The sequence below is a fragment of the Rousettus aegyptiacus genome, unplaced genomic scaffold (assembly GCF_014176215.1).
Source record: "Rousettus aegyptiacus isolate mRouAeg1 unplaced genomic scaffold, mRouAeg1.p scaffold_m13_p_2, whole genome shotgun sequence".
NCBI classification, from domain to species: domain Eukaryota; kingdom Metazoa; phylum Chordata; class Mammalia; order Chiroptera; family Pteropodidae; genus Rousettus; species Rousettus aegyptiacus.
This window is the reverse complement of record NW_023416295.1, coordinates 161,468,442-161,480,676: the sequence shown is the minus strand read 5'-3', so window position 1 is coordinate 161,480,676 and position 12,235 is coordinate 161,468,442. Positions and strand designations below refer to the sequence as shown.

At 41.3% G+C, this 12,235-nt stretch overlaps 1 protein-coding gene across 8 annotated transcripts in view; it reads right to left on the bottom strand.

Moving 5' to 3' along the window:
- The window catches only part of ANO4 (anoctamin 4), a 322,241-nt gene that overhangs the window by 166,426 nt on the left and 143,580 nt on the right, over window positions 1-12,235 (bottom strand). For all 8 annotated transcript variants that reach the window (XM_036237351.1, XM_036237354.1, XM_036237349.1 and 5 more), the window contains one exon: window positions 6,762-6,953. In XM_036237351.1, coding sequence (XP_036093244.1) covers window positions 6,762-6,816 — 55 coding nt within the window. In that variant the 5' untranslated portion in view covers window positions 6,817-6,953. The remainder of the gene's footprint in view (window positions 1-6,761; window positions 6,954-12,235) is intronic.

The following is a 12,235-nucleotide window of genomic DNA, read 5'->3' as shown; positions in this document are numbered from 1 at the left end:
GAGCTCCCTAAGGTCCATGTGTAATAGAGTTCTATATCATTCCAGCCCCGAGGAAGTATCTTCCAAATAAATATTTGTCGGTATGCAGCAGGCACTCAGAGATGTTTGTAAACTCGAAGGGAAATACATGAACTCAAATTGTTCAGGGCTGATGGTACGAAATGTCTCAAGACTCTCTGGCTCTTCCTTTGCATACTTAATAACCAGTGAGTGGGCTTTCAGAAAGCATTTTGAGAACTGAGATTATTAACTTCGTAAAAAGTAGATGGATGACTTAATAGGCCTCGATACGACTAAAACGTCCATGCTGCTTCTAAGATCTATGACTCACTATAAATAAGGAACTCAGTTTGAGAGCTCTTCTATAATCTCCCAACAGAGCTATGATGCATTAGTATAAGTATACTAAAAAGGATGAAGTTGAAGTTACATCTATCTTGCAGAACAAGTTTTAAATATCTCTTCTGCTGTATAACTGAAATGAATATATTGTTGTATGCCAACTATAATTGAAAAAAAACCTGATTTGTACAGTGTAAATATGAGCAACTAATTGTCTATTATGCTTCAGTAAAGCTGGGGGAAAAAAACAGGTTACTAATTGCAATTTTTAAATATAATTTTACATAATTATAATTCTGTGCTAAATAATTGGCTTCATATTTCCAATCAATAGCCAATGCAAGTGGGATTCAAGAATCTATGATAAAATTACAGAGAAACCCAGGGACATATTTTTTAAGATGAGAGCAGTGACTAGAGATATGCTAAATTATCCCATGATAAGGTTACACTATTAGAAAATACCTTAATAACATTTCTTTAAATTATATTATATTATCAGGATAGGATTTCAACAAAAGGCTGGCTCTACTCTGCCTGGGTCCTGCATGAACAGAATATTCTATGCAATCTGGGTGCCGTATTCTTGAAGAGGCAGTCATGAAATAAGCCTGTGTCTAAAAGCCAAGTAAGTAGGGTGATAAACAATCTGAAAACCATGTCACTGAGCATAGCATTAAAGAAACTAGGAAATGTTTCAAGTGAAAAATAGCTCAAGATGAGTTTTTGAACAACTAAAGTGTCAGCATTTGAAAGAATTCGATTTACTCTGTATAACTTTAGGATGCAAACCTACATCCAATGGGTGGAACAGGTTCAACAAACAGCAAATAATCATTTTTTGTAAGTACTCTGAATAATGCATGGGGTCAGGGGAGATGAAGAATACAAAGATAAATTCAACACAGTTCCTGCCTTTGGAAGTATTAGAAAGTAGAAGATCAATTCTCATGGGATCTAGAGAGTGGAACTTGGGTTACATTTTGAGAAATGAGATGGGCTAGAGATTTTTTGGAGAGGGGCATTTCAAAGGGGGTGGGGTATTCCAAAAAGAAAGTTGAGCAATGACAGAGAAACTGAAGAGCAAAAGCCTACTTGAGAAATAGTACAGAACTGTGGATGGTTAAGGCAGAACAGGCAGTTATGAAGTATAGAAGGAGATAAGCCAGGGAAAATAGGGAGAGGGTAAGTTGTACAGGGCTCGCAAGGTTGCACTTTCTTTTGGATAGTCAAAAAGATTTTTAAGCAGAGTAGGGATAATATTAACCATCTCCTTTGAAGGAGAACTTTGGGGTGGTGTCGAAAAATAATTAAAGAGCCATTGAAGGCAATTCTCCAACATCCAAAACCCTTCCATTGGGCTCTCCAGAATCCTCTTCCCTTCACCAGTCTTTTCTCAGACTGTGCCCTTCATCTTCTTGCTCTAATAAAAGCCTGGTCCTTCCCATAGGTCACTGCCTCCCTGTGGCTCTTTCATGTACTGTTTTTCTCCTACAGCCCTAACACCAACGGGTCTGGAGGAGGAGAAGGTATCTTACCTGAGTCTTTTTTTTATTATTGATGTATAAATGACATATAATAGTTAATTAGGTTTCAGGTGTACAACTTAATGATTTGATATCTGTATATTACCACTACCCTTTGTTACTGTATTCACCTGCTACTTCCAGGTCATGCGCCCTCATTTCCTGATGAGATTAACTCCTGGCTCATTATCACTCACCCAAAAACTATTCAACTCTTGACAGTATCTAAATAGGTGATCCTTCCCAAACCCTGGCACCTCAGTCTTTGAGAATTCTCTCCTCCAATGATCTTATAGTCACTCATCTCATACTCTAGTCTAGACTGCTTTATCACAAATAACAGCACTCCTTCCCTATGAGATCAGTGCCATACCTTCCACTCACAACTATCTCTTATCTTTCCATCTCTTTCTCTCATTATCCTCCTCCAACACCATTTCAAACCTTCTGGGACCTCCAACCAATCAATCAATTTTGTACTGTTCCACACCCCACGTAATGGCTTCACTCCTTCTTTACCAAGCTTCGATCACATAATCAATTGTTACAGTCATTCCCTCGCGTGCACGTGTGAGTCCCTTTCTCTTTTCCTAGTTCTTTGACAAGTTCACAGCCCTGACTAAATCTAACTTCCCATCTATTCTATGTCTTCATTCATGTGGCTAAACAGGGTTAAAGAAAAACACACAACTATGGCGACTAGTCTTACCTTAATTTCATGACTATAAATCTCAAATGGCCCTTTAATGTGGCTGGCAAGTAGATATCCCCTATCCATCATATCATGATTCCCATTCATTCTCATTCTCATACTCTCTCCCTCCCTCCCTCTCTCATTCTCTCTCTCTGGCTCCCTTCTCATTCTCACTGATGACCTGGCTTCTCACATTACAGATAAAACTGACACAGGGAGAAAGGAACTTCTTAGCCCCTCATCACACTGCCAGCATCCACATATTCCCCCTTCCCACCTGTTATCACAGATAAACTATATAACCCGACACCCATATCACCTGTTCTCCTGTCTCTCAACATCAGGAATGATCTACTGGAGACCTCCTATTTTGAAAAGAAACTCTTTCTTGACCTTACTCTCTCCTCCAGCTGCTCCCCTATTTCTTCACTCTCCTCCGCAGCAGAATTGCTCAAAAAAAATTTAAAAAGTCATCTATAGTCACAATATCCAATTCATATCCTTTCATTCTCTCTTAAATCCACTTTATTCAGGGTTTCGTCCCTACCACTTTACCAAAACAGCTCATCAAAATCACCACTGATCTTGACTTTACTAAAATCAATGGCCAATTCTTATCCTTAGGCTTACCTGACTTGCAGCGACATTTAACCTAGATAATCACTCCTCTCTTTTTGATAACCTTTCTTTACTTAACTTCCAAGACACGTAATTTCTGGTTGCTTTCCATTCTTTCTTAGTCTTCTCTGCTGCTGGTTGTCTCTTACCTTTACTAATGGAGTCCCCCAGATTTCAGCTCTTAATCTTCTCATCTCCATCTTTACTTCTTTTTTGCCATATCTTTTAATCTCACTGTTTTAAAGACCATTTATATATGAATAACAGTTAATTTTTATCTTCTTCCCAGACCAATCTCTCAAACTCCAGACATGTTTACCCCACCACCTACATGATTTTGCCAGTTCTCAATATTATCATGTTCGCAATTAGACTTCTGATCTTGTCTCCATTTCTGCCCCAAATCCGTTTCCCCTGCACCATTCTCCATATCAGCTGACACCAATTCAATTTACCCAGACCAAAAACCTTGGAATCATCCTTAGCTCTCTTTTCTCTTTCACTCATACATATCTAATCCATTGGGAAATCCTGTTGGCCCAACTTTAAAATACTTCCAGAATCCAAATTATCACCATCACTTCTACATATACTCCTACCTCCTAGTCCGAGCTATTATCGTCTTTTGACTAAATTGTTATGGTGGCCTCCTATCTGACTTCTCTCACCCAATCTATAGTCTATTCTCAAACAATAAATAGAGTGATCCTGTTAAAATATAACTCAGATCATAAGATTCTTCTGCTCAAAACTCTGTAAGTTACATAGGGTTCAAAGTCCTTACAATGACATACAAGGCCCTGTCCCATCTGATCCCTCCGAACTCTCTAGGCTAATGTTTCCTCCTCACTCCAGGCTCAGGGGCCTCTGTGCTGTTCCCAAAACTACCAGACTCATCCTCTCCTAGGGCTTGTCCACCCACTGGCTAACCCTCTGTTGCAATTAACTTGCCACCTCATGGTTTTTTCAGCTCCCTTTGGTCTGTCATAACACATCTCCTCCATAATGTGGCCTACTCTGGCCACCTTATCTACAATTGCAACAGGCAATCCTACCACCTGATGCCCCTACTCCTTTTATCCATAATATTTATCTTCTTCTTAAGCACCACATAATTTATCTATTTATTATGTTTATATATTATCTGTCTCCCCCAGCTAGTATATGAACTCTCTGAGGGTAGGGACCTTTGTCTGTTTCATTCATTGATGTATCCCAAGTACCTGAAGAATGCCTGGTGATTTAATAGGCCCTAAATCTATGTTGAAAGAAAGGTAGGTAGAACAATTAGAAAACTATTATAATTTGTCAGTGATACACCAATAGACCTAGAAAAAAAATTTTTAAGAAAGCTTTTGTAATAGTCTGAAAAATAGCTAATGAAAGTTCATTTCCGTTCTACCCTACAAATATTTATTAGAAATACAAATATCAATAATCCAGAATTCCTGCCCTTGAAGACCTTATGATGAAGAGGTAGACAGGTAATATTAAAATGTGAAAGATAATGGAACAAAGCAGGGCATCTTAGAGAGAGCAGCATGAGTAAAAGTTGGGAGACATGAAACAGTATCATGTGTTTGGAGAGCTAAAAGTAAGTCAGCCTAATTAGATGTCTGATTAGTCTGATTAATGGCCTAGTTGATGTGCCAATTAGGCTAGACTATAGTTCCCAGGTCTCAATGAACATTAATCTAGGTATTGCTACAAAGGGGACTTGTAGATGTGGTTAAAGGCCATAATCAGTCAAAATTAAGTAAGGAAGATTATCCTTAAAAGCAGAGCAGTGGCCTCCCTGACGAAGAAAAACTGCCTATAGACAGCAGCTTCAGCTATGCCCAAGAGCTCGGGGCTGCCCTTCCTGATGGTCCACAGAGCTTCAGACTTGCCTAGATGAACCTCATAATCATGGAAGCCAGGTCCTTCTACATCTCCAGTACATGTCTTCTACTGGTTCTGCTTTTCTGGTTGAACCCTATGAAGAATGAGAAGCAACAGGGGCTAAATCATGAAGCACATCTGTTTTTAACATGCTGAGGGGCTTGAACATTACCCTAGATTAATGACAAGATCAGGGTGGAGATGAACCATTCTGGATTGGGAGTAAAAGAAAGAGCCATACAGGAGGCAAGAAGAGAGAGATGCTAGAGACTGGGAAACCTGGAAAGTTACATGTGAAAGAAGAGAGAGGAAAATCGAGAAAGAAGACTGCCATAGAAGCCAGGGAATGTTGTTTTGGGACGAAGTGGTGCTTCGCCCTGATGCATCATAGGAGTCTGACACTCACCACATTGTGACAAAAGGAGCTCAAGAAGGACCTCAAGAACAGCTGTAATGGAGTAGAGTAGCTAGAAACCAGGCTGTGTTAGGTTGAAGCAAAAAAGAAGAGGAAACAAGGGTAGATAATTCTTTGAGATGTTTGGCTTAGAAGAGAGGAGGGAGAAGAGGCAGAGGAGAGAAACAGATACAGTGTCAAATGAAAATAATGGAAATGGGAGAAGCTTATCCTTTTTGGAGACTGAGGGGAAAGAACCAACAGTCAGGAAGGGGGAAGAGATGAGAATGAGGGGACGCATTCTCCCGAGCAAGGATCAAGAGAGGGGTAGCCAAGGCCACAGGTGAAGGCTCGTTCAAGGAAACCAGGCGGACCATCATCATCTAAAAACTGAAAGAAATGAGGGAAGGACAAGAATACACAGAAATACATTTGGAGATGGAGAGTAAGGGATCTGCAGTAATTTAAACCAATGGCCCTGGGGTTTCTCAGTGAAGTTAGGAAATAAGTTTATCAGTTGAGAGTGAGGACGGTGTAACATGGTTAGAGATGGAGGCTTGGCTTTTTTGGGGTTGGCTGGTCCCCTACCAGAACAGTACACAGAGAAATCAGGATTGGGTGAGACTTAGGTTAAATGACTTCTGAATTCCCTCACAATTCAATGTTTCTATGAGTCAGGTGGATAGAAAAGTTATCTTCTTCACTGATGTTTCTTCAGCACCTCAAACAATGCCTGGCACACAGCAGGCACTCGAAAGATGTGTTGAATGAATGTATATATCTAAATAAGCTCCTCATCCAACTGATCAAATAAAACTTTTTAGTTGGAATGACCTGCTGAGATATAGACTCATTTTGACATTGAAACTTAACATGACTCCAATCTTCTCCCCTAATCGTAAAAGGCTACAGACAAGTCAGATTATAGTGGGCTTCAAAGTGGGCATTTTCAGCCTGACGTTTTTCCCTGGGTTATTCTAGAACAAATGATCAAGATAATGGCTGAAGCTCTCTTTTGTTTTGTTACACAATAAGCTTTTTTGAACTGAGCAAGTACAGTCATTCAGATTCCACCACTGTAGATAGAATGCAGCCTTAACCTTTTCTTATACATCAAGCTCTTGCTCCTCTTATCAGTCTTAGTGATACCACTGAATGAAATAAAGAGAGGGATAAAAAATACAAGACTCTTTTAAAAAGCAAGGTTAACTGGAAGTTATGGTACAGGTAGATAATAAAAATATAAAGCAGGCTGTCTTGGGTTATGGCTAACGCAGGTCCTTGTTGAACTTTCCACATGCATTACCTGGGTGGAAGGCTTTGGTTTTCCCGTTAGTGATTCCAGAAGAGGTTGCCTCCATGTTTATTGACCTTCTACCTGGTGGGAGTGAGGAATGCCTGACCACGGGCAGGCGACGTGACCCTGGGTGGCTTGCCACACTTCGCCGTTGATGGATTTGCAAATGCTTTTCAGCCCCATGAATAGATAAACTTAAACCTGGAATGAGAAATAGCACCATTATAATGAAGAAGTCAGTTCAGAATGGCTAAAATGCCAGATTATTTTCTGGCATGAAATCCAGAAACCATAAGCAACTATGTTTCAAATAATTAAAGGATGCTAGTGATGCTAGAATTGTGATACCAATCAATATTCATATATTATTTTACTGAACACTGTTGCATTCAAAAATGGACATTTCCACAGAGGTGGAAACGAAACATCTGCAGACCCATCCAGCTTCCAGGAGAAGGCAGACAAGGTTTTCGGATGACAGATGAAAGGGCTGGGAGGGAGGTTTTAAGTCGACATCAGACACAGTACATGCAGTCTCGGTCTGTGAAGACAAAACAGACCACCCTCCCAAAAACAATTCTTCTCGCCCATTTTTGCAGAGGCTGGTTGGGCTGAAGGGACCAGAACTGTGAGTTGGCGTGGTACTTTTACCTCTTATATAACTCCCATCAAAAAAAAAAAACACACACAAAATGACAGAAATGAGAATAAAAATTACACAGTGGGAAGAAATGGCATAGGTACTCGAAACTGTTGAATTTCATGTTTTAAAAAATACAATAATGGAGATTATGGGGAAAATATTAAAAGTAAAAAATTCATGAGTACAGTCAGGGGAAGGTGAATACGAGGAAGATGGATATATGACAAGGGAATCTGAGATGAACCCCTAATATGTAAACAAGTCCATCCAGGTACCCCAAGAATTAGGAGTCCTCAGAGGTACAGATAAAGGGCCTGCCTGTCAGAGCTCTCCTCATACAAAGGCCAAGTCCATGGAGGAGAGAGGTATATACATGAATAGTACGTAAGATAGAAAATATATTCCAGACATGTGAAAACATTAACATTTATAGAAGATTTGTAAGTCACATCTTCAGAAATGAGTTGTCAGCCAATAAATGGCATCATCTTGTTTCTTCTTAATTACTTCAGAAAAAAAATTGTCGACACCGATCATCTACTTACTGAATGCCAGGCACCATGCTTTGGTATCGATCGTTACCCCATCGATGCCTCACACAGCACTAAAAGACAGAGAACTGGTATCCACATTTTACGGATGAGAGACCTGATGCTCAAGAGGTAAAGCTACTGGTCCAAGGTCACACAACAACTGATCAACTACAATCAACCTTGTTCTCTTCCACTAGACCATGCAGCCTAATGAATTAAAAAGCAGAACGTAGGCTAATTGTTTTAAGTCTATAGTGGTTCTGAATAATTCAACAGAGTAGGGTTAGAAGGTATATATATTCTATTGAGGTGAGGGTGGGAGGCATAGTCTCCACAGTACGCGAGCACTCCTTTGACCCAAACACGTATAGAGCTGTCATTCCGCCACCCCCACCTTTCCGTCCATGCTGAAATGTCCTCCAGGTTCCTGACCACCTGGCGAACTCTTGAGTCAGTAAGAACCAGGTGAAACGGCACCTTTGCCTCGAAGCCCTTCCAGTTCCTTCAGCCCACGTCAACACTCTAGGCTCTAGGCTCACAGTGGACCATTATCACACATTGCCTTTGTACTGTCCTTCACCTGCTAGCACACGGATGTCCCGTTTCTCCAACTAGCTCAGGAGTCTTTAAGGGCCAGGATCATACTGTGCACTGCTCTGGTTCCTTCCTCGGCTCTGAACAAAGCACATTCCATACTGAGATGTGGGATGACAGCTGGCCCTCAGCCTCTTCTCCCCCTGCACGTGGCATGCTCTGTGGTGCAAGAACTCTTTGGGCGCAGGCAGAGCACAGAGTCAAGAGCCAGTCAAGGAAATAACACTGAGCATGTTTATCTGTGCAACGAAAATTTAATTCAGTGTCTCCTGCTTCAAAATACCATTGTCATCTTTCCTGGACTCCCGGAGGCCTGACGTGGCCGCCTCCCTCAGCTTCAGTAGGCAGCTTCCTCTACCACTCAGCTAAGATGGAGCCCAGGTGATGGAAAACTAATCTTCTTTCCATTTCAAAATATCTTTTAAAATCACCTTTCCATGAAACCTATCATCTATCTTATGAGATAAAACTATCTGAAGTCAGAACATTGAAAAACACACATCTTTAGTGATGAGTAGAGGGAAATATAGTGTGTGGTTAAAATGTGGATGCTGGAGTCAGATTTTTTGGGTTCGAATCTTGGCGACACCATTTACCACCTGTTTGTACCTATCTCAAGTTATTTCATCTTTTTGTGCCTTGGTTGCCTTGCCTATAAAATGAGGATCATCACAGCCTGCACATCATACAGTTATGAGAAAGAATTCCTACTGCTGAAGTTCTTGTGGCAGGGCCTGGAATGCAGCAGCTGCTTGGGTGACAAGTTGGCTGTCATCGCCACCTTCTATCATATCCATGACTTTCCCCTCGTCTTCATTCTCACACCCCTTAAACATCTAACACCATTACAATGCTCATCTGTTTTAAACCTCTTGTTCCCAAAGATGAGGGTATCCGTTTCCTAGGGTGTGACAAATCACCACAACTCTGGTGGCTTGCAAAAATGGACATTTATTATCTGTGCTTCCTCCACAAGCTCTAAGGCTAGAATCTGTTCCTTGCCTCTTTCAACTTCTCATGGAGCCGGTATTCCTTGGTGGTCTTTCCCTTGCGACCACGTCACTCCAATCTGTCTCCATAGTCATATCATCTCCTCCTCGGTGGTTGTGTCTAATCTCCCTCTGTCTGCCTCTTAAAAGGACACTTGCAGTGGCATTCAGGGCCCTCCTGGATAATACGCGATAATTTCTTCATCTCAAAATCCTTAACTTAATCCCACCTGCAAATTCTTTTCCCAAATAAGGTCACATTCACAGGTTCTGGGGATGAGGACATAGATGTATTTTGGGGAGCTATTTCAGACTCCCACAGTGGATATTTCTCAAAGTCTTGACTGTGGCCTTCCTTTTCTCTGCATCCTCTCCCCCAATTGATCTTACACACTCCACATCTCCAGCTGTCATCTTTGTGTGGTCATCTCTCCAAGTCGCTCCTGCTTTTCTCCATCTCCTAAATTTCAAGCCCACCTTTCCTACTTGGTCTGCGTTTTTCTCCTGAGAAATTCAATGTGCCCACAGAAACGCAATACGTTTTTAACATTCCAGTAACAGAAAACAAAGTTCAGATTCCCTTTAAGCTCCTTGTATATCTTGTTTAGTTCTTAGAAAGCCTGTCTAAAATGGAAGTATTTTGCTCAATAAAACAAAAATTCTTTGGCCTTCTTTCTTTCTGGCTCGCTCCCAAGGTGCACGAGTTCTGGCTGCATCACGCGATAGACGTTTGCCTGTGTAAAAGTGATTTGCTTTCATCTAAATGTCATTCCTGTGATTCAGAAGAGCTCAGTGCCACAGGAACATTTGTACTTCTGTCAATGTTTTAAAACTCGCAGCAGTAGCGTCTATGTGTTGTATCACTCTCCTGTCATTTCTTAGATAAATTACTTTTCAAACCACCGAAAAACTATGTTTTGAATGTCACCGCCATGAGCAACAAATAAGACTCACCTATTCCCACTTCAGAAAAAAAGCCGTCTGTGGAATGAGAAATTTATTCCTAGTTTTCTCTTTTCCTCAGCTTTAGCTGCGAAGTGGAGAACAAATCCAGCAGTTCTCCCCAGGACACTCAAGAGGATAGAAGTGAAAATTCTCCTGGCTACTCTTAGGCCTGGATTTTATTTTCTTAATCTTTCTGGAGCTTTTCTAACATCCTCTCTTATTTGGCTCAAAAAAAAAAAAATTTTATGAAATGTTTACAAAATATACTGCTCCCCTCCCAATATCCTAGGGAAAAAAAAGAACCAAACACAGAGAAAGGCACATACCAAAGGGTGCACGCCACTTGTCATTAGCTAAGGTAATATCTCCATGAGAGGAGACAGAATTTGTACCACCTCAGTCAGGTGAGCTCGGCTGGTCCCAAAGCAAACATATCCTGAGGAGCTTGGAATCTCAGAAAAGCTGGGTAACTGAGCGTGGGTGCACTCTGCAGTCACAGATGCCGAGATGAAATCCACACGGGACCCCTCTGGAGGCCTGATGCTGGAGCACTGCTGTCTCAGCAGCCCGACAAGAGGATGTGCTACAGCCCGACCCTCCTCCGTGGTGCCATGCCTTCTTCTGCTTGGTGCCCCTGCATTATGACAGGCTCTTTGACGGATTGGCATCGGCGAGTCGCACACAGCTGATACCACCAACACATCAAAACCAGGAAGAACTTCCTTCCATGTCACTGTTATTAGTAATTTTGTGACAGCTGTCTGTCTAAAGCCACATTGACATTCAAGCGCTTTAAAAAGAGACTGAAAATGCCAACGACTAGATGTAATATTACCCAGATTTACAGAATCAGAAAGGATAAGAGCCTCTAAGAATGTTTAACCAGCATGACTTGAGTTCAAATAAAGTGCTGGAGATAAATTACCAGATTTTCTTTCCTTCAAATCCACCTCTAGATTCTTCATAGCCTTTGTTTTTTTAACGTGTCTCTCCTGCAGCTGGGACTGATTTCATTTCCTTTTGTCTCCTTGCTAGAATTCTATTAGAAGGGGACTTCATTTCAGGAAACCAGAATGGATTACTGTCCCTAGCTCTTCACACCTTCTCTCTACCATGCGACCCATCGGGACTTACTAGTAAAGAGAAGTATATTCCCTGTTCCACTGATTTTGGACTAGCTTTGGGCAAAGAAATGCTAGTGGATAATGGATATGACGAAAGCAAAGATGTGAAATGTGCTTGCATGCTTGGCTTGGCCTCTGGCGTTTCTGTCATTGCCATTAAAAGAACATATCCCAAGTAGCCATGGGCCCAAAATGAGACACAGGAAACAGATTCAAACCTAACCTGCAGCCCTGAGCTATGCCCCACTCACCCAGGCCAAGACTGGTCAAATACCAGCTGCCCAAAGACCCCTAAATAAAAAAGGCAAATGTTTTAGACTGTGACCCACTGAGATTTGAGGCTTTTGGTACCCAGAAGAGAAATGACAAACAGCCCCAGTAATAGTCTTCATGAGGTGAAACGAAACAGTACTAGTGGTTACAGTTTGGTCATAAGTGGTGAGTTCACAAATAAAACACCCTTTTCCTTGCCTGAAATGTCCTCCTTCAGAGCCCAAATTCAACACACCTTCTAGAATCCACTTATTTATTACCCTTTTGAAAAAATCCTATTACCCCCAACCTCCTACCCAGCCACCCACCCCCACTACCCTAAGCTGAAATGTCCATTGGCGATACTCAGTTAGCACCTGGTACATACCAATATCAAAGCTTA